At 43.2% G+C, this 27510-nt stretch overlaps 1 protein-coding gene across 1 annotated transcript in view; it reads left to right on the top strand.

Annotated features, from left to right (window-relative positions):
* Nucleotides 1-8940: 8940 nt before the first annotated feature.
* Nucleotides 8941-27510, top strand: part of SERPINB1 (serpin family B member 1) — a 29648-nt gene continuing 11078 nt past the window's right edge. Inside the window, exons 1-4 of the mRNA XM_069730763.1 lie at nt 8941-9075; nt 10626-10801; nt 18527-18664; nt 23006-23123. Of these exons, the coding sequence (XP_069586864.1) occupies nt 10634-10801; nt 18527-18664; nt 23006-23123 (424 nt within the window). The 5' untranslated portion in view covers nt 8941-9075; nt 10626-10633. The remainder of the gene's footprint in view (nt 9076-10625; nt 10802-18526; nt 18665-23005; nt 23124-27510) is intronic.

The raw sequence follows: 27510 nt of genomic DNA, 5'->3' as shown, positions 1-27510 counted from the left end.
TTGGGTGCTGCACTCCGCCCCCCATTAACACCAGTACTCCTGGACTGGGAAAAGAAAACAGGCATTCAGGTAAAAGACAATTTTTGAGACATGCATGTCAACAGGTGAAACAGGTTAAACTTTAGCATCCCTTTATGGGACGTACGGTTCTTGAACATTGCATAACATAACAATAAAACAACTTTTAATTACAGGTGCACACAGGCTAAAGTGCAAACTTAGAAATGAACAAGGCGCATTGGCCAATCCTGGTCTCTGCTGCGCCAGGTAGTTTTGCTCCAGTCCTGAAAAGCAAAACAGGTACACATATTTACAGTTCTGCTTTGAGTCTGAAGAGAAACAAGGTAAATAAGACAAACAAGGTCCTACCCACGCTGGCAAGTGGGCAGAACCAGGGTGTACCTTAACAGGTGGCAACTATTTATAAAATCAGTTTCCAAAGAACATTTGGTCCATAGTGCTGCAAGGAAACAAGCATCAAGACAACATATTTACAACAGTTATTTCACGCAGGTGAATGTCCTTTACTTCTGCTTTTTCCAGGGCAGGTCCTGGTGTGTACAGCTCCTGACTGGGGAAGTACATGAACACAGGGGTCAGCAGGTGACTCCTTAGAAAAATGTTCAAGTTCCACAGTTTGTGTAGCTTGAGTCTGTGTTTCAGTTGCTACACCGGTGCGATCAGGATATCCATGGCACCGTTTTACATGATGGGCGTAGTTTCCCCTTTCTCCGTTGTGCCAGATATAAGTGACTCTCTCACCAGGGTACAAATCACAATCAAGGTGTTCTCTTAACAGGTGTGACTCCACATCCCTGCAGTTCACAAACAGTTCTCTTTGTCCAATTTGCTCTCTTATGAATCCCCAACCTCTGTCCAAGTTAAAGGAAACTACAGTTCCAGTTCTAGTAGGCCCTCTACTGGCAGGTTTAATTAAACGAGATTGAGCTTTGGCTGTTAAGTTCTGTTGCTCCATAGCCTCCCATTTAGCTCTACCTTGTTGTCCTTCTGTTTCCAGTTTTAGAATCTGCTGTTTGCAGTAGTCCTCTGTTTCAGTAACTGTCACGCTATTAGATGCAGATTGAGCTTCTATAGGAAATCCCATAAGGTCTGTCTGAGGGTGTTCCCAGAGTACTGTCTTTTTGGGCTTATATGCCTTCAGGGCTGCTGCGTCTCAGGTGTGATGCGGGCAGGTGACGTGTAGTGTTATGCCCTCCGGTTCTGCTCTGTGTCATAGAGTCTACGAAAGCCTCGGGCTCCCGGTATCCGGATTATTGCACTTCAGCTCCAAGGGTGCCCTACCACAGTTCCCCTCTGAGCTCCGTCTCTCTCTCTCCTGTGCTCCTTCCCTTCTGGCTGCTCCACATGCAACCCAACAGGTTACTCCTTCCCAGAGGCTGCAGCTCCCTCGTGGCTGCAAGGCCTCTCTGTCTGCACTCAGTTCCAGACTTCCTTCTTCTATCTCTCCCTCCTGGAGACTAACCAGCTCCTCCTCCAGGTCATGTTCTTTATCCAGGGAAGCTCCCCTGAATCCGGGTCTTAAGCTCCCCCTCCTGGCCTGGATTCAGAATGTGTTGCATGTGTGTGCGCCTTACCTGGTGAAGAGAATTCCTTTGCCTCTGAGGATGACATCACCTTCCCCGAAGGAAAAGCAACATCACTGCAGTAGGGGTGATGCTACTGGGGTCATTGGCTCAGTCAATGTGTCACATGCATCCGTTATGCAGACCCAAGTAATAGCAGTTATTACTTGTTTGAGCACTAAGCTTGGCGGGGGTGCTAATGATCCCACTAAAGCGTCTTCAGCTACCGGGGCAGTTAACATACCTATCTCACCGGTGCCAGGATCTTGTGTTGCCTCCTCTGCTGGGGTCTGGATGTCTGGTTGTCGCTGTGCTTGGTCCACGGACTGCAGGGCCTGGTGCTGCGGCGTGGTCATCTCCGGGTTCAGCGTCTCACTTGTCGGCATCTCACTTTCCAGTTGGGCCTCACTTTCCGACTCTGTCAGGGCGGCAGTGCGAAGTCCAGGTTTTCTGTCGGCAGTGTTGTCTCACGTTCTGGCAGGGTCTTGCTTTCTGGCTCTGTTGGTGCTGTAGGAGCAGGCTCCAGATCTCCTGTCGGTGGCGTCTCCTTCTCCAGCAGTGCGTCGCTCTCCGGCTCCACCGAGGTGGATAGTGCAGGTTCCGCTAGGGCTGGGAACGTGGCTGGTAAGTGTTGGCGTGGTGGCTGGGTGGTCTTCATTCTCCGGCCCAGGGAATCTTTCCAGGCGGCCACCGCTGTCATCTGGGTCTTCATCAGTTGCTGGGCCAGCTCCTCCATCTCTACGACGAGGACCTCCGGGTCCAGGATAGGTTGTAGGTCGGAGGTTTCTTGCCGCTGCGGACCAGGGACATCTTTCGGGGTTTCTCTTATTTCTAACAGCGCTTCTCCGCTGTCCACCAGGGTCTTGACCAGGCTGCGTGCAGCCATCCTGCTGCTGTGCTGTTCCACATGCTTCCTCTTTCTGTGCCTCATGCACTTTCCCACCAGATCTCTCTGTGGGCGGACCCGTCCTGGTGACGGACATCTTTGTTTAGCATTACAGTCTCTGTAGGGGGTGGATCCAGCTTTCGCACCAGTTTTTGAACTCCACCCATAGCAACACAACTCTTCCTGTTCTCTGTCCTCCCCGTGGTACTGCAATGGCGTCCATATTTCAATATCACACAGTAGAACGCAGTCTATTGTAATCCATGGTGCACAGTACCTGATGATGCCAGGGCACGAAATCCTGTTCGTGACGCCAAAAAGTTGACAAGCCCACAGGGCAGTGGGATTCTCGGTACCGGGTCTGGTCGCAAAGAGGGATGTCACGGTGGCTGCGACCCGGTCCGTGACCCTGGGCATCAACGTTAAAGGGGGATACATGATCAAAGTTTGTTGTGACGCCACTTGTGGAGTTCAGTCAGTAATAGGACCGACGCTGCATTAAAGGGGTCCCCTGGGGGATATTGTGGCAGCCCAGATGTTACACTTCCCTCAGGTGAAGCGGGGTCCCCAGGGGTCCTATGGTGTGTGGTGTAGATGGTAAGGCCGGTGAATAAATGGAGGAGGAAAGTGATAAGACTTTACCTGGTTTACTTCTGGGTGACAGGCCACAGTCCAGGGTACCAGGCAAGGATGATGGTGGTCCGGCCGACTCAGAGGCAAATTAGAGTTCTCTTTTCCCAGTAGAGGTCCATGAGCCTTTCCTACTTGCACCTTTCTAAGTGAGGTCCCTGCTGCTTTAAGCTTCCTACAAGGTCCTCTAATTTCCCCTTGTCCTGGTACAGGTACCTGCACAACGGGCAGCTTGAGCCTTTTTACAGGACTCTCAGATGCCCTGGGCTCCTCCAGTGCTGCTGCGTTTCAGGTGTGATGCGGGCAGGTGACGTGTAGTGTTATGCCCTCCAGTTCTACTCCATGTCGTAGAGTCCACGGAAGCCTCGGGCTCCCGGTACCCGGATTATTGCACTTCAGCTCCGAGGGTGCCCTGCCACAGTTCCCCTCTGAGCTCCGTCTCTCTCTCCTGTGCTTCTTCCCTTCCGGCTGGTCCACATGCAACCCAATAGGTTACTCCTTCCCAGAGTCTGCAGCTCCCTCGTGGCTGCCAGGCCTCTCTGTCTGCACTCAGTTCCAGACTTCCTTCTTCTATCTCTCCCTCCTGGAGACTAACCAGCTCCTCCTCCAGGTCAGGCTCTTTATCCAGGGAAGCTCCCCTGAATCTGGGTCTTGAGCTCCCCCTCCTTGCCTGGATTCAGAATGTGTTACATGTGTGTGCCTTACCTGGTGAAGAGAACTCCTTTGCCTCTGAGCATGACATCACCTTCCCCGAAGGAAAAGCAACATCACTGCAGAAACCGGTAATCTGAGGTGCTGCATCAACATCTCACAGACCATTAATCTGAGACCCTGTATCGCAATACCTTGTTCAAGACAACGCTACTTGTTCACACCAAATAAACAAGTCACAAGCCCCTGTTGCCCCCTCCTTACCTACATCTGCACTCCAAAATATACAGTACCTTGCGAAAGTATTTGCCCCCCTGGAACTTTTCAACCTTTTCCCACATATCATGCTTCAAACATAAAGATAACAAACGTAAATTTTTGGTGAAGAATCAACAAAAAGTGGAACACAATTGTGAAGTTGAACAAAACTTATTAGTTATCTCAATTTTTTCTGGAAATTCAAAAACTGAAAAGTGGGTTGTGCATTATTATTTGGCCCCTTTAACTTAATACTTTGTTGCACCACCTTTTGCTGTGATTACAGCTGCAAGTCGCTTGGGGTATGTTTCTATCAGTTTTGTACATCGAGAGACTGAATTTCTTGCCCATTCTTCCTTGGCAAACAGCTCAAGCTCAGTGAGGTTTGATGGAGATCGTTTGTGAACAGCAGTTTTCAGCTCTTTCCACAGATTCTCGATTGGATTGAGGTCTGGACTTTGACTTGGCCATTCTAACACCTGGATATGTTTATTTGTGAACCATTCAATTGTAGATTTTGCGTTATGTTTGTGATCATTGTCTTGTTGGAAGACAAATCTCCCTCCCAGTCTCATGTCTTTTGCAGACTCCAACAGGTTTTCTTCAAGAATGGTCCTGTATTTGGCTCCATCCATCTTCCCATCAATTTTAACCATCTTACCTGTCCCTGCTGAAGAAAAGCAGGCCCAAACCATGATGCTGCCACCACCATGTTTGACAGTGGGGATGGTGTGTTCAGGGTGATGAGCTGTGTTGCCTTTACGCCAAACATATTGTTTGGCATTGTTGCCAAAAAGTTCGATTTTGGTTTCATCTGACCAGAGCACCTTCGTCCACATGTTTGGTGTGTCTCCCAGGTGGCTTGTTGCAAACTTTAAACAATACGTTTTATAGATATCTTTGAGAAATGGCTTTCTTCTTGCCACTCTTCCATAAAGACCAGATTTGTGCAGTGTGCGACTGATCGTTGTCCTATGGACAGACTGTCCCACCTCAGCTGTAGATCTCTGCAGTTCATCCAGAGTGATCATGGGCCTCTTGGCTGCTCCGTATACGGAGACTTACACACAGGTTGATTATATTCATCATCATTAGACATTTAGGACAACATTGGATCATTCAGAGATCCACAATGAACTTCTGGAGTGAGTTTGCTGCACTGAAAGAAAGTAAAGAGGCCGAATAATATTGCACACCCCACTTTTCAGTTTTGGAACTTCCACAAAAATTTAAAATAACCAATAAATTTCGTTCAACTTCACAATTGTGTTCCACTTGTTGTTGATTCTTCAGCAAAATGTTCATTTGGTATCTTTATGTTTGAAGCATGATATGTGGGAAAAGATTGAAAAGTTCCAGGGGGCCGAATACTTTCGCAAGGCACTGTATATAAAGTCATGGCCAAAAGTGTTGGCACCCTTGAAATTTTTACAGGAAATGTAGTATTTCTCCCAGAAAATTATTGCAATTGCACATGTTTTGCTATACACATGTTTATTTCCTTTGTTTGCATTGGAACAACACAAAAAAACAGAGAAAAAAATGCAAATTGGACATAATTTCACACAAAACCCCAAAAATGGGCCGGACAAAATTGTTGGAACCCTCAGCTTAATATTTGGTTGCACACCCTTGAGAATAACTTACAATCATATAAACATCAACAAACTTCTTACACCTCTCACCTTCCAAACTGCTTCAGACCTCTCATATTTGAAGGGTGCAGTCTCCCAACAGCAATTTTTAGATCTCTCCACAGGTGTTCAATGGGATTTAGATCCGGACTTATTGCTGGGCACTTCAGAACTCTCCAGAATTTTGTTTCCATCCATTTCTGGGTGCTTCCTGAAGTATGTTTGGGGTCATTGTCCTGCTGGAAGATCCATGACCCAGGACGCAAACCCAGATTTCTGACACTGGGCACTACATTGCGACCTAAAATGTTTTGGTAATCTTCAGATTTCATAATGCTTTGCACACAGTCAAGGCACTTGGTGCAAGAGGCATCAAAACAACCCTAAAACATCTTTGAACCTCCATCATATTTGACTCTAAGTACAGTGTTCTTTTCTCATTCCATTTTCGGTAAACAGTAGAATGATGTGCTTTACCAAAAACTTCTATCTTGCTCAAATGTTTCCACAAAATGTTTTTTTTCAGACAGATCTCTGTCAGCAAAGATCTTTCTGCTTTTTCCTGCCTTAGCGTTTTATTTCATTCAAATGTGGATGGATAGTTCGCACTGACACTGATGCACCCTGAGGCAGGACAGCTTTCATTTCTTTGGAACTTGACTGGAGCTGCTTATGTACCATCTGTACTGGCCTGACTTGCAACCTTTCATAAAATTTTCTCTGCCATCCACAATCAGGGATATTAGCTATAGTGCTATAGGTTGTAAACTTCTGGATTATGTTGCGCATCATGGGCAAAGGAACATCAAGGTCACTGGAGATGGACTTGTAACCTTGAGCTTGATAATAATGTTCAACAATTTTGGTTCTCAATTCCTCAGACAGTTCTCTTCTCCTCTTTCTGTTCTTCTTGCTTAGTGTGGCACACATAGAGACACAATGCAAAGACTGAGTGATCTGCTTCCCTTTTTATCTGGTTTCAGGTGTGATTTTCATATTGCCCACACCTGTTATTTGCCACAGGTGAGTTTGAATGAGCATCACATACTTTAAACAAAGTTGTTTACCAACAATTTTAGAAAGGTCCCAACAATTTTATCTCCCATTTTTGGGGTTTTGTGTGAAATTATGTCCAGTTTGCCTTTTTTTCAGTTTTTTTATGTTGTTCCAATACACACAAAGGAAATTATTATTATTTATTATTATAGCGCCATTTATTCCAGGGCGCTTTACATGTGAGGAGGGGTATACATAATTAAAACAGGTACAATAATCTTGAACAATACAAGTCACAACTGATACAGGAGGATAGAGGACCCTGGACGCAAGGCAGGGCCGGCTCCAGGTTTTTGAGGGCCCTGGGCAAAAGTGTCTCAGTGGGGCCCCCCCCTTAACACATACCACGATTCATGATCGCATATAACACAGCCATGTAGTATATAACACAGTCCACGTAGTATATAACACAGCCATGTAGTATATAGCACAGCCCATGTAGCATATAACAGCCCATATAGTATATAGCACAACCACATAGTATATAACACGGCCAACGTAGTATATAGAACAGCCATGTAGTATATAGCACAGCCCACATAGCATATAACAGCCCATATAGTATATAGCACAGCCACATAGTATATAACACGACCCATGTAGTATATGGAACAGCCATATAGTAAAAAGCACAGCCCACGTAGCATATAACAGCCCATATAGTATATAGCACAGCCACATAGTATATAGCACAGCCCACAGAGCATATAACAGCCCATATAGTATATAGCAAAGCCCACGTAGTATATAACACAGCCATGTAGTATATAGCACAGACATGTAGTATACAGCACAGCCCCCCTTCCCCCAAGAATGGCCCCATAGACCAGTACTCACTGTTATGGTTACAAAAAAAAACACTCCTCACCTCTCAACGTGCCCGCGCTGCTTCCCTGCTCCAGTCTCGGCGGCTGCCACTGCACTGCCTGACACAGCGAGGGCACACCCACAGCGGCAGTGTCAGAGGCAGAGTGGGGAATGATGGGAGAGGGAGCGTCAGGTGACACTCTCTCCATCATTTGCTTTGAACTTTACCGGCAGACGCCGGTATAGTTCAGTGCGCCAGCGGGGGAGTTGGCGCTGGCGGCAGGTGGGCCCCCCTGCCTAACAGATGCCCCATAGCGGCTGCTGATGTGCTGCTAGCTGAGGGCCCCTGGGGGAGTGGGGGCCCTAGGCAGTTGTCTGCCACTAACGCTGGCCCTGAATGGGCCCCCCTGTCTCGCCAGGGCCCCGGCACTTGCCCGGGTACGCCGGGTGCTGACGCCAGCCCTGCCGCGAGGGCTCACAATCTACAAGGGATGAAAAAAACATGGATATCAAAACACATGTAATTGCAAAATTTTTTTGAGAGAAATACTTCATTTTCAGGAGCAAATACAAAAGTGCCAACAATTTCGGTCATGACTGTATTGTAGGGATGCACTAAGGCATTGGGCCTTAGGTAGTGTTCACACAGGCAATGCAGTTTTGGTCAAAATACGTGCAGTTTTTTATTGTTTTCCACAGGTTGCACACCACATATAATATAACAATGTTCTATTGGATAGCACTTGGACCACTGTCATACTATGGAGCAGTGAATATCTGACAATTCTGCATGAGAAAACAATTGCAGCGTGCTGCGAGTGTATCCGAGAATCTGATCGCACACACCCATATAAATCTATAGCTGTGTGTGAAACATCGGACTGCACTCAGATGTCATTCTAGGGCAGTCCGATTACCGCGGACGCCGTCAATGGAGGAGATGGAAAAATTAATTTCTCCATCCCCGCCGCACCTGTGCTGAGACTCTCTCATGCGAGAGAATTGGAGCACAGTGCACTGACACTTGGCTCAAACTTTGCATAATCGGCATGATTCTGTCACGTGAGAGAAATGACAGCTGTGTGACCCCGGCGTTAGATGAACACATAGCATGTTTATATGCAGAGCCAGCCAGGTGTACTAATCAAAGCCTGCAAAACTAGGATTTAACCCTAGCCTATCTGGCATTGTTACGATATACACAGTGAAATCACTGAAAAAGACCTCCAGTCTGAGAAGACCACCGCCTTATCAAGACCAGGTTTCCTGTGACAGATTTTCAGTATCACAATATGCAATTATTATGGGCACTGAGTAACAACAGTTGTGTGTAGGATATTGTTCGCTGAATTAAAAGCTATTGATTGCAGACTTTAGTAGATTGATCACCACAGGCAGGAACCATTACATCAGATCCGTTGTGCTTTTACCACCCTCCTTTCATTCCCTCTCTGCTTCCTTGTTATAATTTCACATACTGCAGACTTCTCTTGCTCCATCGGCCACCACCCACCTCTGTGAAACATACAGCAGTCACAGCTTGGAAGAACCCAGGAAAAGTGCGAACAGGGTAAGACTCCATTTACTCTCATGTTTCCGAAAAATACAAAGTTGATATAAGATAAAAAGCTTTAGAACACATTCTTACCGTGAACCCGAGCTGATTCCTCCTTATTTGTCTTACATATGTGTATAAATCTGCCTGAGTCTGAGACATACAGTATAAACAGTACAGTCGTTATTACTTGGTCGGACAGGGAGAAAAGTGTGAAAGGTAAAAGTACTGAATTCTCTAAGAATGCATGCTACATATGGCTTTACTATCCACTATTTAAAAATATTCAGTACAAGTAAGTATATATAGTTATTTATTACTTCTCAAGAAAACCATACTGTTGTTTAATGGGTTTGTCTTGGGAAGATATACCCTCTCTAAAGTACCACCCCAGCGTTTGTTTTTTTTCATTGCAGCACGTGAGTGATGCTTCTAATGTGTGCAACTAGTCTTAGGGCTCCTTCTCACTTGCGAGAAATACGTCCGAGTCTCGCAGGTTAAAACCAAGCTGTGGCGCCGGCACTTGGGAGCTCCATGTATTGCTGTGCAGCCGCACGCTCCGCTCCCAAGTGCCGGCGCCACAGCTTGGTTTTCACATGCGAGACTCGGACGTTTATCTCGCAAGTGGAAAGGAGCCCCTATACTTACCTACTGCTGCCTTCCCCTTCTATCGCCTCCAGTCTCCAGCAGATTGAGACCTGTCAGATCGCTCCAGTGTTTGCTGGACGGCCTAGAGATCACTTTTCTCTTAATATTCCACAGCACTTTACATTTTAGAGGGACTTTCATGTGATCACAAGTATGCGATATACATACTCCTGGCCACATTCTGACTAGACTGTTTGCAGCCTTGCTCAATACACTTGCAATGAGTGAGACTGCACACATCTAGTCAGATTGTGGCCCAGAGTATGTATATTTCATATTCGTAGACGCATAACCGCCTGCTCCCAGCATCGGAGAACTCTCACGGCATGCAGTGTGCGTAATGTGAGGATTCACAAGTCTGCAGTCACATAAAATGACTGCAGACCTGTAGCCTAAGGCCAGACATCCCCTTTTAATTTATTAGTCAGAGGGTAGAGAAGCTACAGTCAGTCTCTCTCTCTTCCTCTCTGTGGAGGACCTGACACGTTTTTACACTGCATGGGCAACCCATTGCTTTCTCTAAGCATCATGCAATGCTTAAAGGACCTGACACCAGGCAAAAAGGGAGCAGTATTTATTATTTTATCCCCTGCTCCAATGAGTATTCTGTTTTCTTGCATTTTTCAAAATCTGCCAAACAGATCCAGAGATATGGCCATAATATTTAGTGCTAATTTTTATGGTCTTTAAAAGTAGGTGTGGCTCACGGGATTCTCCGGGGCATGTCTTTAGATTGCTCCACATAACTACTTAGTGAGCTACGTACGCCTACTTGGTAAAGACCATGAAAGTAGTTAGCCCAAAATAAAAGTCTCTGGAACCATGTGGTAGATTTAACAATCAAACTATGGCAAATATTGCTACTACCAAATGGTCATATACAGCACAATTAATCTCTGTCTTCATTCTTGTTTCAGACCCCAAGATGGAGGCACTGAGTTCTGCGTGTACCAATTTCTCACTCGATTTGTTCAGGAAGTTATGTCAAGACAACCCTAATGGAAATATTTTTTACTCTCCGCTAAGTATCTCAGCCGCATTGGCCATGATTTTCCTAGGTACAAAAGGTAAAACTGCTGAACAACTATCCAAGGTAAATAATGGAAACCAGAGGGGTCTAACCAGCACCGTGCTATGGCTGTAGTGCTATAGTTACATAGCCACATGCCATGTTATATTATTCTATGTTAGTGATCTAAGGGGTAACCTTTCTCCTTGTGCAGAGTGACAAGCCAGGCCTGGCATGTCAAAGTGAAAAGACTTATAAGCCATTATGCTACTCTGGGAAACTAAATATGCAAATTTTCTCTTCAGAGACGATGAGCGCCACCTATTGAAAACAGCAATCCTAAAAGTTAACCCCTTAATGGCCAGAGGTATTTTTGGTTTTGCATTTTCATTTCTTCCCAGATGCATAACTTTTATATTTTATGGTAAATATGGGCATGTAAGGGCTTGTTTTTTGCAGGACGAGATGAACTTTTGAACGACACCACTGGTTTAACCATGTTGTATACTAGAAAACAGTAAATAAAATTCCAAGTGTGGTGAAAATGCAAGAAAGTGCAATCCCACACTTGTTTTTTGATTGTTTTTTTTTACTACGATCACTAAATGCTAAAACTGACCTGCCATTATCATTCTCCAGGTCATTATGACTTCATAGTCATCAAATATGTCTATTTTTTTAATCTAAGTCGTGAAAAAAAATTCCAACTTTGTTAAAAAAAAAAAAATTGTGCCATTTTCCGATACCCATAGCGTCTCCATTTTTCGTGGTCTCTGGTCGGGTGAGGACTTATTTTTTGTGTGCCGAGCTGAGGGTTTTAATGATACCATTTTGGTGCAGATACGATCTTTTGATCACCCGTTATTGCATTTTAATGCAATGTTGCGGCGATCAGAGAAACATAATTCTGGCATTTTGACTTTTTTTCTTGCTATGCCGTTTAGCGATCAGGTTAATCCTCTTTTTTATTGATAGATTGAGCGATTCTGAAAGCAGTGATACCAAATATGTGTATGTTTCTTTTTTTTTATTATTGTTTTCTTTGAACGGGGCAAAATGGGGGTGATTTGAACTTTTATATATTTTTTATTTATATATATATATAGAGAGAGAGAGATTTTTTTTTAACTTTTTTTTTTTACTTTTGGCATGCTTCAATAGTCTCCATGGGAGACTAGAAGCTGCCATAAACCGATTGGTTCAGCTACATACAGGCGATGATCAGTTCGCCTATATGTAGCTGAATTACTCACTTGCTATGAGCGCCGACCATTGGGCATCCGGTGGGCGGATTTCCGGCTCGATTACCAAAAGCGCATGCTAAGTGCCAGTGTCAGCGTTTGACAGCGGCATTTAATGGGTTAATAGCCACAGGTGGATCACGACTCCACCGGCGGCTGTGTCGGGCACATGTCAGCTGTTCAAACAGCTGACTTGTGCAGGGAAAGATGTTGGCCAGCGCCGGACCCCACATCAAAGTGAGGGAGTCCGACATCGGCAGGGCTGGACTGGCCATTTGGCAATTCTGGCAAATGCCAGAAGGGCCGGTCTGGTTGTGGGCTGCCTTGCTCCTGCATTGTTAACAAAATCTATGTTATCAGGACACCCATACTGTTAAGAGTTGTGACGGAGCACAAAGTCACTGACTCCGTCACTTACCCCAGGAGGCCACGGTTATCATCTGACATATTAGTCTTGTAGTAAATCTCGTTTTCCCTCTATCCAGGGTAATATTAGTAATATATCCCATCTGGTGCTTGGAGATGGAGAAAACATGGGCCTGTGTGATTTCAAATGCCAGGGCTGAATTTCAGCCCCAGTCCGTACCTGGACATCGGTGTACTATTACGGCTGATGTCAGAAAGGGGTTAGCATCGACTCTTTAACTATCCTTGCAATATGACTTAGGATGAAGGCCAAACCAAAACCTCAATTTGCTAATACGGTGTTTTGGGGTGTTGCCCCTCATCAGTACAAAGTATGAGATCTGATTTGGCTAAGTGAGAGGCTTTGGATTGGGGTCTAAGGGGTAACGTTTCTCCTTGTGGAGAGTGACAAGCCAAGCCTAGCATGTCATAGTGAAGAGACTTATAAGCCATTGCTCTGGGAAATTAAATATGCAAATAAATAAGTTATATTGCAAGTTAAAGAGTCAATATTGACTTTTTCTGCTTCCAATAGGTGGCGCTAGAGTTCTAGTCTTTTTCCTTTCTGACAATTTGCATATTGTATGTTAGGGAAAAATTCATGTAAGGTTCTGAATTTTACTAATCATACTTACAGGCCATGGTAGCAGGAGAATTAGGGCTCATACTCACTTGCGAGAAACTCGGATGAGTCTCGCACGGCAATACCTGGCACTGCAGCCGACACTCAGGAGCAGAGCGTGCGGCTGCATGTATTCCTTTATGGCCACACGCTCTGATCTGAGTGCCGGCAGCAGCGCCGGGTATTGCCGTGCGAGACTCATCCGATTTTCTCACAAGTGAGTATGAGCCCATATACAGAGATGCATTTTCCTGATTATTGGTAGATCATGTAGTATCATAGGTCACTTTTCTGAGGCAAATAAAACTAAAGCAATCTGTCTCTTATCAGTAAGGGATATCCAATGCTAAAGCTTCACCATAGCAACTGGCGCCATAATAATGATTAATGTACACGCAATTTGCTTGTAAAAGTTACTCATGTAGTTGGTGAACTTTAGACTCGCCATTTCTAACTTTATACAATGAGCTAACATGACCAAACTTGACTCTGGTAATAGATTTTTTTTTTAATATAGCAACTAAATCAATGAATGTTGAAATCCATAACAATTTTCAAAAGACACTGGGAAAATGTCAAACAGTCTGCTATAAAAAAGCAGGATTCACAATAGAGAGGCTGTGTTCACTGCTATGTGTTTTCAGTTGTATTTTTTGTGCAGAAAATTTGCTGCGTTTGACTATCCAAGCAAATTGATTATGATTACATGAAAACTTGTTTTTAGTGTTTTTCTTTTTCTATTGACTGAAAAAAAAAACCACATTAAAAATACAGTTACCTTTTTAAGTGCAGAATCAAGAGCTTTTCTGTACTAAAAAAAGCATTGAAATAAGTTACTTCAAATCTGCACCAAAAATGCATCAAATGAAGGGGAACACACAGCAAAGCAAAAGCAATAATCAGAGAAGATTGTTATAGCATATTTTGGTGCAGACACCTGCACTTTGTTTAATTAGATCCTTTTTAGGAGCAGTATATTATGAGGTTACTGTAATCCCACCCTTCTCACCAGTGATCAGAGATGACACACTAGCTTCTGCTCCTAGGGGATCTGACACCAGCTTTTTGCAACCCCATCTGAGAGCAACATAATTTAGGAGTAGAGACCTTGATTTCAGCAATGTGTCACTTCTTGGGTTGCTTCCTGCAGTTCTGATAAAATCACTGTATTATCAGCAGCAGATTCAACAGTTCTCTGAATGCTGAGCCCTGTATAACCCCGCCCACGCCACTGATTGGCAGCTTTCTAGCAACACTGTGCAAAGGCAGAAAGCTGGTGGCATGTCTCATGAATATGGAGGACAGCAAGGCAGCAGGTTTACTAGTTCTTCTAATAATGATCTCCTGCTGATAAATCAGTGATTTTATCAAAACTACAGCAAGCAGCATAGTAAGTGATACATCACTGGAATCAGAGTCTCTTTCTTACATTATGCTGCTCTCAGAATGTGGCAAAAAACCTGCTCACATATTCCCTTTAATATTTAACCATCATTTACTGTAACATTATTTTAAACAGGTTGGAAACTCTAGTATGATGGTAACATCAGCAACAAAAGAAATAATTACTTTATCTTCCTAAGGCTGGAGTCACACTAGAGAGGAATACTACGGACGAGTGCTATGCGAAAAAAAAATTGCATAGCACTCGGACCCCTTCATAACCCCAGCTTTTTTCGGTTTTGTGTTTTCGTTTTTCGCTCCCCTCCTTCCCAGAGCCATAACTTTTTTATTTTTCCGTCAATTTGGCCATGTGAGGGTTTATTTTTTGTGGGACAAGTTGTGCTTTTGAACGACATCATTGGTTTTACCATATCATGTACTAGAAAATGGTAAAAAAAAATTCCAAGTGCGGTAAAATTGCAAAAAAGTGCAATCCCACACTTGTTTTTTGCATGGCTTTTTTGTTAGGTTCACTAAATTCTAAAACTGACATTAACCTCTTATTACCCCATAGGCCACCACTACAGGCCAGTGGGAAGAGAGAGGCTAAGTGCCGGAATTGGCGCATCTAACAGATGTGCCTTTTCTGGGGTGGCTGGGGGCAGCTTTTTTTAGCCAGGGGGTCCAATAACCATGGTCCCTCTCTAGGCTATGAACATCTGCCCCTAGTTACTGGCTTTCCCTCTCTGGCGCAAAAAATTGTGCAGGAGCCCACGACAGTTTTTTCTGTGAATACATTCTTTTAGTAAATACATACAGGTCCCAAAATTTACACACACATACTACTAACAATATTAGACATTGGCATACAGTATATAAATCTAACTGTTCTGCATGGATTTAGTGTATGTAAACCATGTCTCCTAACCTGTCGGGTTCCACAATGATTTTACAGAAGCCGACAAATCAATTATCAGCTATTCTGCTATCTATCTCTCATGAAATATAAAGATATATATACATATATATATGTATATGTGTCACTGACATATATATTATATATATTGTGATGCAGTGACCCTTGTTACAGGTAGGGGGGGCTGCATGGTCTCCCCAGAATACGCATGAAGGCGTATTGAGGCCATAGGAATGCATGGTAATCACAGGCATAACTATGGTGATGAGACAAAGTCCGGCATTATTGTGAATGGCCGGTATGTGTGTCACAGAGGAAGATACTCTGCACTGTCAGCCTGAAGTAAGGATGTTCTGGGACCTGTAGTCTCACAAGTAATCGTGTTGTTTTATAGGGAGGCTGGCAGGGCTAGTTCTGAGAGCTGGGCAGGTCGAACTAGCCACACACACCCCACCCATCTATCGGAGTGGTTACAGCTTGATAATGTGACCAGGGTGTGGGTCACATGTTGTCCTGTGTTTGGTTCCTGTGCATGGTTCCTGCAATGGAGTCTGTATAGGTTCCTGTGTATGTTCCTGTGCATGGTTCCTGAGTATGAACCTGAATTGATTTTAGCTAGAAGGTCCTGTGAAAGGAAAGGCCTGGGTGTTTGGAGGTCCAGAGTGGGGACCTGGTGTGCACCTGGTGTGGCCGAGGTCCTGGAAGGCCTCTGTGTTGGGTGGTCCTGGGAGTAGGACTGGATCCCTGAAGAGCACATGGGGAGGCCTTGGACCTGTGGGCCTGTGTGTTGGATGGTCCCATGTGGGGATGGACGTCCTGAACAGTGCACAGAGAGGCCATGTGTGCAGAGTCCGTGATGGCACTGCATTGGGGGAGCTACAGTCCGTCTGAGGATCTGGACTAACTGATGTGTGCCTGCCAGGCAAGTTGGTGATCTCAGTTCGGCAGTTTCCCTGGAGGAGACAGAGGTCAGCGTGTGGAACAGGAGGGGGGAAGGGGCCTATCATAACGGCAGAGACGTATCTGCAAGTGGAACAGACTGTTGGTGCTTGTTGTGCTCCATGGACATTGATGAACTGTTCGGTGTACGGTCACCCATGGTAACTGGACGAAGTGAGAAGTCCAGCATGTTTAGTGTCTGTGAGTTGAAGCTGAATGTGAAATGTAAATAATGAACTGTGCATATCCCAGTTTATGCTGCATAAAATAAACCGGATAGACTGTTTAAGTGAAAAAACGTGCCTGAGTGTATCCCATTGCCAAGCGAGTGTCCCCCAACACATGCGGTTAGCGCTATTTCACAATATATATATGCACCTATTCTACGTGTATATATCTCTATTCTATCCTTTTCTAACTTATTCTATTCTATACTGAACGCGGCAGATCATTTGTCGGCTTTTAATCTCGCTCTCTCTCTCTCTATATATATATATATATATATTCGTATATACTCGAGTATAAGTCGACCTGAGTATAAGCCGAGACCCCTAATTTTGCCACAATAAACTGGGAAAACTTATTGACTCGAGTATAAGCCTAGGGTAGGAAATGCAGCAGCTACTGGTAAATTTCAAAAATAAAAATAGATACCAATAAAAGTAAAATTGATTGAGACATCAGTAGGTTAAGTGTTAAAATGTGCCACATATAATGCTCCATACAGTTCATTATGGCCCCATAGATGCTCCATATAAAAATGTGCCACATGTAATGCTGCTGCAATAAAAAAAAAATGACATACTCACCTCTCGCTGCTGCCTGCTGCTCCTCAGCGTCCCGTCTCTCCGCATTGACTGTTCAGGCAGAGGGTGGCGTGCACACTAATATGTCATCGCGCCCTCTGACCTGAACAGTCACTGCAGAGGACGCGGAAGACGGAGCGGCGGTGGAACGAGGAAAGGTGAATATGAAATACTCACCTGCTCCCGCCGCGGTCCCTGGCAGCTTCTCCAGGACAGATGGTCTCTGGGAGCCGGCAGCTTCTTCCTCTGTTCAGCTGTCACTGCTACCGTTTATTACTGTAATGAATATGCGGCTCCACCCCTATCCATATTGAGCAGTACCATGTGACCGCTGAACAGAGGAAGAGCTGTGGGCGCCGGAGATCATGGGACATGCATGGACCGCACCAGGAGCAGGTTAGTATGTGACAGTCGTCGCTCCCCCTCCACTGCCGACCATGACTCGAGTATAAGCCGAGAGGGGCACTTTCAGCCCAAAAAAATGGGCTGAAAATCTCAGCTTATACTCGAGTATATACGGTATATATGTTTTGAAGATTATTTATTATTAAAACGATGTTTACAGTTGTGTTTTACAATGCGATTTTAACATGAGCTTTTACATAGAGAGAAATGCTGTATGGAGAAGCTCATGTTAAAATCGCATTGCAAACGGATGTCACACTGTTACTAGATGCGAGGAAATCGCATCCTTGCATTGCAAACAGATTACATGCGGATCACTGTTCGGGGAACATTTGTGCGATTCTCGGTCGTCAAAATCGGACCGATTTTTTATTTTTTTTTTATACAGTAAGTGTGACTGCAGCCTAATAGGTTTTAAATCAATGTGGTGGGCAGCCTGAAATGTAAGTACATGAAAGTGAAGTGAAAGTTAGATTAGAGAATTAAAAGAAAAAATGTTTTTAGCATATCAAGAACATTTTAGCCGTTATTTCAGTATTTCTGATATTAATCTCTGAAAATATACCTGTATGTGGCAATGAGTTTATATCTCATTATTGAAGGTATCAAAATTTGCTTAAAATTAGATTTTTTATATCCGTTGGGTAGGGGACATATTTTCAATAATTGGGGGTCCAAATGCTGGTTCTCTGATTCTACCAAGTCTCAATGGGACCAATCAGAAAGAGCTAAACACTGAATGAATGGAGCGGAGGTGCACATTGTGAAAAGCCCTGTTCTTAGAGTCACTGGGGACCCCAGTGGTGAGACCCCCAGTGATTGGGAAGCTTTCCCCTATCCCATTGACAGGGGATAATTTATCAACTTTGTACACCCCTAATAATAACAATAATAATATTTTTGTTACTTGTAGTTATTAATTCTAGTCATGGAAAAGAAAGCTACTGAATTTTATGTTACAATATGTGTATTATGAGCACTAATACAGATCTTCCCAAGTAGCAGAGATTTCCAGTATATGTTAGAAGGGTGGATCTTACAATAAATTCTGGTCTCACATGTACACACATTTATTTTTATCTATACCTTTAGGCACTGCATTTTGAAACTGTTAAAGAAGTTCATTCAAACTTCCAAAGCCTGAATGCTCAGATTAATAAAAAATCCAGCTCCCATACCCTGAATCTGGCTAATCGGTTATTTGGAGAACAGACCTTCAACTTTCTTCCTGTAAGTAAATCACAATATCATTATTATTTTACTTATTATGATTTTTTTTTTTGTATATTCTTATCATTCTCACAGAGAGGAAACATCTGCATTAATAATGATACTGTTTTATATCTTTGCTCAAATTCCTTATCACTCCAGCAAAAAAAGAGCTTACACAAAGTCATGCCCGAAAGAGGGGACGGAATTCCTGGTCAATGCCAAAAAATACATGAATCATTCATACAGACATCCAGGAGAGAATGAGGCTTAATGAGCTTTTTCTTATGCAAATAACACAACAGGGCTCTGTTTTTTTGTGGCCTTTTAATGTATATAGAGCGATAATGTATATTTCATTTTAAGAGTTTACGTAAAGCTGGTAAATATAAAAAGTCTTGTCCTTTTACGTCCGTGAATAGGTTTGATATTCCTGAAGAATGGCGATGGAACCGTCTTTCTGTCGCACACCACCTGTTCTGTGACCTTGTCACCTGCGCATTTGCAGCTCATAGATGAGGCACACGGCTCTCGCTGTCTCCACCGGCTCTGCTGAGTTACGTCATGGGCACTTCAGCTGCAGCTGTTGGGATTACATGGACAAGAGGGTGCAGAAATTCTTCAGAGAAGCTGATACTCAGATAAATATATGCATTAAAATATTTTTGGGATGTTTTTACAGGGCACTGTTTGTCTTTTATGCTGGAATTAGGCCCTTTAGAACTCACGTTTAGAACTCACATACACTCTATTGAGGCCACGTCTATTAAAATAAACATCGTTCATAGAGACTACTATCCTCTACGGCCTTGAACAGCTGCAGGCTTGTGCATTTCTGAAACATGTTTTAACTTTCAACCATTATGTGAATTTTTTATTTCACTGCTGAAAAGTTGTGACTATTACACTACACGTTTTGATGCCGTACCGGGGTCTTTTTCAAGTGAAAAAAGAAAAACAGATGAAACATGCTGAATCAGAGGTATATCAATCTTGAAATGGGCACCAAGTGGAACATAAATGCCCACTCAGAGATTGAAACACAAATTCGAAAAAGAGGAAGGAGAATATACAACCCCGACCCATTCTGCTCCCTTTTTTAATTTGTGTTTCAAATCCTGAGTTTTGGCAATTCATATGCCATTTGGTGCCCGTTTCAGGATTTAAATACCTCTGTGTCAGTAAGTTTTATCTGTCAGTTGCTTTCACTTGAAAAAGATGATGGTACGGCATCCAAATGTTTAGTATAGTAAATGAACCCTAATCTGCATTTTTTTTTTTTGCAGCAAGAGACTTCATGCCGGACTTGCAGCCTATTTTTAAAGTGTTTTTACCCTAATTTGTGAAGTTTATGTTGGGTTTCTCCCCCAGCTATGAGGCACGTGCAGTTGGTACCTTCTAACCCTTGCAAAGTGCTCACACAGAAGGCTCTCTTTAGCTGTCCTTGTGTTTACAGGACTGTTGTAGATCAATAGATCATCAATAGTGAATTTATTTCTCTAATTAAGGACTCGTGAATAAAATTGTATTATAGGTTCATTTTGGGTGGAGTTGATATTTTCCTTTACTGCTCCAATGAAAGTAATATATGTACACAAAACACTGAAGACAATCTGCCTCGGTAAGAAGAAGTATTGGGGGTCGCTTTACTAAAGATGGATTTATTATGGACAGATATAGTTTTATATATCTTCCCCCAGTAGGCTCACGTCAGGCAGACGTATTCTATTTGAACTCTATGGTCACATTGCATAAAGGATGTGGTATGGAGTTGATGATCATAGCCGGTCGCTATTATACGGAAACATTGATTCATGCTATCTGCCAATCTAACAGTCAGGAAGAATATATGCCCTGTGTCACACGTAGGGGGTATACTTTTTTCCAGGAACACAAACATTTTTGGTTTATCTAATACTTGCAAATATGTGAAAATATGTGAAAATAATCACAGCTTGTGGCATGTCTGATCTTTAATTTTTGGGAGACGTTGTTCATCTCAGGCCCTGCATGAGTGTTAGTCACAAACATTAATTTTCAAGCATACCTAACAAAATTTTGCATTTTAATGGTAACTAGTGATGAGCAAGTGTACTCGTTGCTCGGGTTTTCCCGAGCACGCTCAGGTGACCTCTGAGTATTTGACTGCTCGGAGATTTAGTTTTCATCACAGCAGCTGAATGATTTACAGCTGCTAGCTAGCCTGAGTACATGTGGGGGTTGCCTGTTTGCTAGGGAATCCCCACATGTAATCAAGCAGGCTAGTAGGTGTAAATCATTCAGCTGCTGCGATGAAAACTAAATCTCCGAGCAGTCATAAATACTCGGAAACCACCCAAGCGTGCTCTGGAAAACTGAGCAACGAGTACACTCGCTCATCACTAATGGTAACCTTTCAGAAGGTTTCGGGCCTCAGTGTTTAACCCCTACCCAATAGTTATCTACTAGTAGTTACCAATGAATGTGTCATTTTGGTAAAAATGATGTTTAATAGGGCTGTTGTCATATATATTTTGGCATATATTACGTGCATTAAAGCAAATCTGTCAGCAGGATTTCACACCCCAAACTATTTATATGCACATGTAGCTTTTTCAAAGACAAGTCCAGCAATACCTTTACATGGACAGTCCAATCCTCTATTACTGAGAAATTAGCATTTTAATTTATATGGAAATGAGACTGAAGCGCTATTATAGATTTGATCCCTCTGTTTCAAAAATGTCTACATTTCTGTTTTTTTCAGTCAAGATGGGGTGCAGAGTGTACATTAATATTGAATTTACCAAATGGCTGCAATGAAACAAAGAGTGAAAAATTTTAAAGGGAACCTGTCACCCCGTTTTTTCAGTAGGAGATAAAAATACCGTTAAATAGGGCCTGAGCTGTGCTTTACAATAGGGTATTTTTTGTCCCCTGATTCCCTACCTATGCTGCCGAAATACCTTACAAAAGTGTCCTTTTTCGCCTGTCAATCAGGCTGGTCAGGTCGGATGGGTGTGGTCACAGCGCTGTTTCTTCCCCCAGATCTTGCTTATGTTCCCGTTGGTGGCGTAGTGCTTCTCGCATGCGCAAGTGCCGAATGCACTGCGCAGCTGTAGAAAAAGAGCACGCTCGCTGCTATTCAGCGGTTTCTCGGTGGGCGCGGCCATCTTCCTGAGGCCGCCCGTGCGCAGATGGAGTCTCCTGCTTACCGGGGCTTCAGGAAAATGGCCACGGGATGCCGCACGTGCGCAGATGGAAATCGCGGCGGCCATTTTCCTGAAGCCGAGTTCGAATCTTTTTAAAAAGGGGGAGGAATATGAGTGGGACAAATCATGGTCAAGGGTGACCAACAAATTAAAGACACAAAGGTGGCATGAATTACTATGGAATAGTGTCTGTCGTACACGTCTGTCGGTAACGCATGGCGGATGAAACGTGTGTCGAGTTATATGAATTTTGTGCATCTTACTCCAGTTCTCCGTTCCCCTCAAACTTAAGATCTGGGTCTAAATGCTGAAATCTAACTTTAAGGCTGCAGTCACACTAGCAGTATTTGGTCAGTATTTTACATCAGTATTTGTAAGCCAAAACCAGGAGTGGGTGATAAATACAGAAGTGATGCATATGTTTCTATTATACTTTCCATCTATTTGTTGCGCTCCTGGTTTTGGCTTACAAATACTGATGTAAAATACTGACCAAATACTGCTAGTATGACGACAGCCTAAAGGGTTTTCCCCTGCCAGGATATCTTGGCATAGTTTGTTATAAAAAAAAAAATTGCACTGTACTCATAGTCCCCGACGTTCCTCATGGTGTATAATGCCCGTTGACATTGTGGCAGCCAATCAGTGGGCTAAGCAGCTCTGTGCTGGTCATTCACATTTCCAAAACTACCCGCTCATGCACACAGTGCTCCCAAAGACAGTGCCTGGGAACTGGGATGATATTATCCAATTATACTTTTCTGTGAACCATTTTTGATTTTTACAACTGAATCCCACAGGAGTTATGGTAATACTAATTAAAATGCTTATTGAAAGCAAAAGGTATCATTATTGTAATGGGAAAACTGCAGCATCTTCACATAGAGATTACACGTGGCCACTAACCCAGTGTACTTATGGTCTATTTGTACAAAATGAGATATGTAAACCCTAGTAAAGATATGTGTATATTTATTAGTCATTCTGATGAAGGCCGCCATTCACATTAGATAGTGGCTCCCGACCCCCACATACCTAGCAACCTCGCTCCTGTGCTCGCTATGAGAATGCATTTAGGGCCTTAACATTTTTCTCTACCCACAACATTCAACACTGACCAACTCACGATGGCCAAACTTTATGTAACACCTTAAATGTTATGTTTTGGCAGGAATTTTTGGCATCTATTCGAAGTCTATACAAAGCTGAGCTGGGCACTGTAGACTTTATATCTGCGTATGAAGCTGCTAGACAGGAAATCAATAAATGGGTTTCAGAACAGACAAAAGGTCAGTATTTTGTTAAACATGTGAAATTAATTTTGACAGGCAAGGGGGATGCATCAGCACATCAAAGGGGTTGACTCGTCTAACATAACAATACGTGACTGCATACCTGTGAATCCTCACAGCGTGCTGTGAGGATTCTCGGGTGTTAGTGCCAGTAATGGCGGTCACTCGTCCACAAGTATGTGATATACATACTCTCGGACAGAACTCATATAGGCAGTTTCCAGAGTGCTCAATACTAGTGTATTTTGCGAGGTAAGAAACAATCTAGTCAGGTTCTAGCCTGGAGTATGAATATCACATGATTGTGGTCATGTGACCGTTGTTCCCGGCACTGACACCTGAGTATCCTTACAGCACACAATGTGCTCTATGTGACGATTCACAAGTCTGCAGTCACATAATGTAATTGCAGGCTTGTTGATTTAGACCAGACAACCCCTTTAAGCCTTGAAGAAATACTTATTGGTCACTTTATCCACTCTACCTTGTTGGTACTGGGCAGTGCCTTATTTGCCTTAAAGGGAATCTGTCACCTGATTCATACTGACCAAACTATTGCAGTCATGTATTATTCTTTGAAATGTTTGAGAGAAAATATACTTCACAGACTCACTCAGTGCCTCTTTAGGAGACTGACAAGCCTCTCACTGTGGGAGAGACTTGTCAATCACTTGCAGAGGTGCTGGGAGAAGCTTCTTTAAAGCCTATTTTCTCTGAACCACCAGAGCATTTCAGAGAATAATATACCTGCATGTAATTGTGCAAACAGGCTCCGATGCACAGGATTAATCAGGTGACAGGTTCACTTTAAAATAAGAATTGCTTGGAACATTCCTTGCAAGAACATTCCTTAAAGTGAACCCGTCAGATTTATCATGCTATACTATGCATGCTGCAGAGCAAAATGAGCTAAGCAGATTATCACGTACGCACCTCTCAGAACGTGATGTGGGGTGCGCTGGCAATGGTCAATTTATCTCCTCTTACTCAATCTATCACTAAACTAGACTATAAAGTGAGCATAGATAGCACCCCGACACAATCCACACACCTCAGTTACTTAACACGCTGCCACTACTCATCAAACACACTGGGTGATGAGTCCCTGAAATATGTTACTGTTTGACAAACAAAAAGGACACACACTCTCTGAAACACTATAGATTCTTTAGAACATACAAGGATCAAACTTATTAAAGATTTTTAAGCTTTAATATAAATATATACAGTGTTTACAATAAAATAAATAAAAAGATAAAAATAAACTGACACAAATTTGCAAAACAGTTATAAAATAAAAAGGTGTATACATATTAGTCCTCAAATCAACCTAAACACACATAGGTCGCACTCTGTATGTATCACATCTACTCAGAACCAGTTAAGGAACAAGGAGTGTATATAAAATCAATAAAGTTTATTCTCCAAAATATACATAAAATATTGTTCAAGTACATAATGGATGCCTCAAGCCAAACTAGAAGACCAACAGATGTCAACACACAAAATCCCTTAATACCTAATTAATATTGCATGGTAGGGCCATAGGTTCATTACAAAAAACAACCATAACTCATGGATATACGTTTCACTATATAAGGTAAAATTACCTTGGCTGTGTGGGTGAGACGCAGCACTTTATTGATAGTGGTCAGTACAATGCACATAGTCACTTTATTTCATCATGCTTCCATATGGGTATTTAGGAAAGCAACCTTCACAGTATTACAACTATCTATTTTTGGTAATTTTACCTTATATAGTGAAATATAGATATATCCATGAGTTATGGTGTTTTTTGTAATGAACATATGGCCCTACCATGCAATATTTATTAATTAGATATTAAGGGATTTTGTATGTCGACATCTGTTGGTCTTCCAGTTTGGCTTGAGGCATCCATTATGTACTTGAACAATATTTTATGTATATTTTTGACAATAAACTTTATTGATTTTATATAAACTCCTTGTTCCTTAATTGGTTCTGAGTAGATATAAAATAAAAAGGTAGAAATAACAGAAATTACTATTGTTCTTCTGTTTCCTTTGGGGAAGGAAACAGTGAATTATGGATCACAAGCAGCCTAGGACTCCCTCACATGTGAACAACTTCTTTTGTGCCACCCAGCTATAAAAAGCCCTGACCATAGGCTCATATTTCCAAGATGATCTGGATTGGAATATTTAAAAATTGTTGTTTCCAATTGGACGCTGAGCTAAGGGCCTTGCATTTCAAATATCTTGTGTCTCCCCAACTGCTTTCTATACAGTAAATAGGAAATATTCTGCCTAGTTACAGACCATTCATTTCCTATTGAAGCTCAGGGTCCAGGAGCTGAGGTGCCATGTTTGACACCTCCAGAAAAAGTCCCTTTGTGTTTGCAGTACTGGTATACCCTGGTCCACCCTTTGACAACTAAATGTAACTCTACTGCTGCTATATTTTTCCCTTTTTTTATTGTATATTTTCTTCGCACAGATTAAAACATAGTTTTGTAGGAAAAGATTCAGCACTCTCTGCTCATGAATCCAGTGGGCTTTGCTTACACATGGAAGGTTGTCAATTATTGATTCGCTCCTACTGAATTTGAATGAGCCCAGTGTAAGCAAGGATTAAACATCCTACTGAATATTTTCCTTTTAACGTAAATATTAGCACCTTTTGCTCGATAACATACTGTGATAGGACACCATGTTCAGTATGATGAATTTGCTTTAAAGATGCTGGTCCGTGGTATTCAAGGTACTCAAATCTGCTCTCACTTTATGTGACCGAAGGCTTGTGAATCCTGGCTGCCTGCAGAGTGTGGCTGTCAGGATTCTCCGGTGCCAGCGTTCATTCATTTGAATACAATTATGAGATTTGCATACTTCCGGGCACATTTGGACAAGACCTGTCCAGTCTTGCTCAATTCACTGCAGTCACATGTAATGTACGCACGGACCAGAGAATCCCAACAGTGCACATGTAACGGGCCAGGGACGTAGTCGTGGATGAGGGCAATAGCACACCCTGGCCCTCCATCACATAAACACATTGCCCCTTCTGTTGTGCACTTGGTGATTCACTTACTTGCACATCAGAGTCCACTCTGGTCTGCTGGGGCTTTCTTCCTTTGAATATCACGCAATAACAGTCAGAGTGCATATACAGTTCAAACAAAACAGTTTTATTCAGTTCTTTACACAGCGTGTCCAGTTTAGTCACAAAGGCAGCACAAGATTCTCCACAGCGTGTAACTTTTCCTTTCCCTGTGCTGTCCCTCACTCCTCCAGGAATATAGCAGGGTCGTACCATCACCTTCGGTATCGCAGCTTCATGACTGGCCATTCCAATCTGCTTCAGGAATCCCCTGTCCGTTTTGCACCAGACATTTGGGATCGTTCCCCCCGAAGTTAGCCGCTACTATCCTGATGATGCCCTGTATACCGCCGTTACCAAGTGACCTTCAGCCCATAGACCCTGGACGGCAGGGCTCCTTGCTTAAACATTCTGGGACTCAACTGACTCCTCCGGGCTCCCAGCCCCAACTAACTCAATTCAGGAAGCTCTCTCACTTACTCCCAGCTGGCACCTCCTAACTAAATCCTATAGGTCTATCTAATATCTCACTTACTCCATTCTCTTGTGCCCCCTCTAGTGGGCTAATCTGAATCCTATACTTTCTCTACTTTTAAGCAATACAAAGAATATATGTCACAATAGGACTGGTGAGTAAACTGGGACCAGGGGCACCTTTCCTGGCCCTAGAACTAGGGGGCACCCTAACTCGCCCTGTTCCCTGGGATACTTCAGATGGCAAGGATGCTGGGGCCTCTGCCCTTGCCCTGACACCTAGCTGCAGCCCTGCATCTGTCCCCCTAGAGAGGCGCTACCGTGTACCGCAGTACACCAACCTGACAAACAGGGGAACCAATGCAAGGGTAAAGGAAAACTCCACTCACACAAAATATACTCTCACAAATAACAGAGGTATTCACCAGGGTGTGAAGGAAGGGGGGAATAAAATAAGGCAGGTAAGGATGAGGAATTTCCAAGGGAACAAACCAAGCAACAGTCGTACAATAAACTCCTCCAGCTCTCCAAACACCAGCTCTTCACACTCCAGGTCTATGGAGCAAGTGCTATCTCAGACAAGGATCTGGCCAGAAGGTCTAGCTTTTATAGGAGAGAGGAGTGGCTAACCGAGCACAGCTGAATGCAGGGATTTCCACGTGGCCAATTAACCCCTGTCCTGCTGAAAGAAAACAAACACATTTAATACACAGGAGAAATGCTTATTTTCAGCGGCGAAGCAGGAGCCATCAGACGTGCTAGCTTCTGGCTCTGGTCTGTCGCGGTAACTCCGTGACAATATATATACATTTGAAACACATTACAC

The sequence above is a fragment of the Ranitomeya imitator genome, chromosome 6 (genome assembly GCF_032444005.1).
Source record: "Ranitomeya imitator isolate aRanImi1 chromosome 6, aRanImi1.pri, whole genome shotgun sequence".
NCBI classification, from domain to species: domain Eukaryota; kingdom Metazoa; phylum Chordata; class Amphibia; order Anura; family Dendrobatidae; genus Ranitomeya; species Ranitomeya imitator.
Note: the sequence above shows the minus strand (reverse complement) of the source record. Positions and strands in the feature narration are given on the sequence as shown.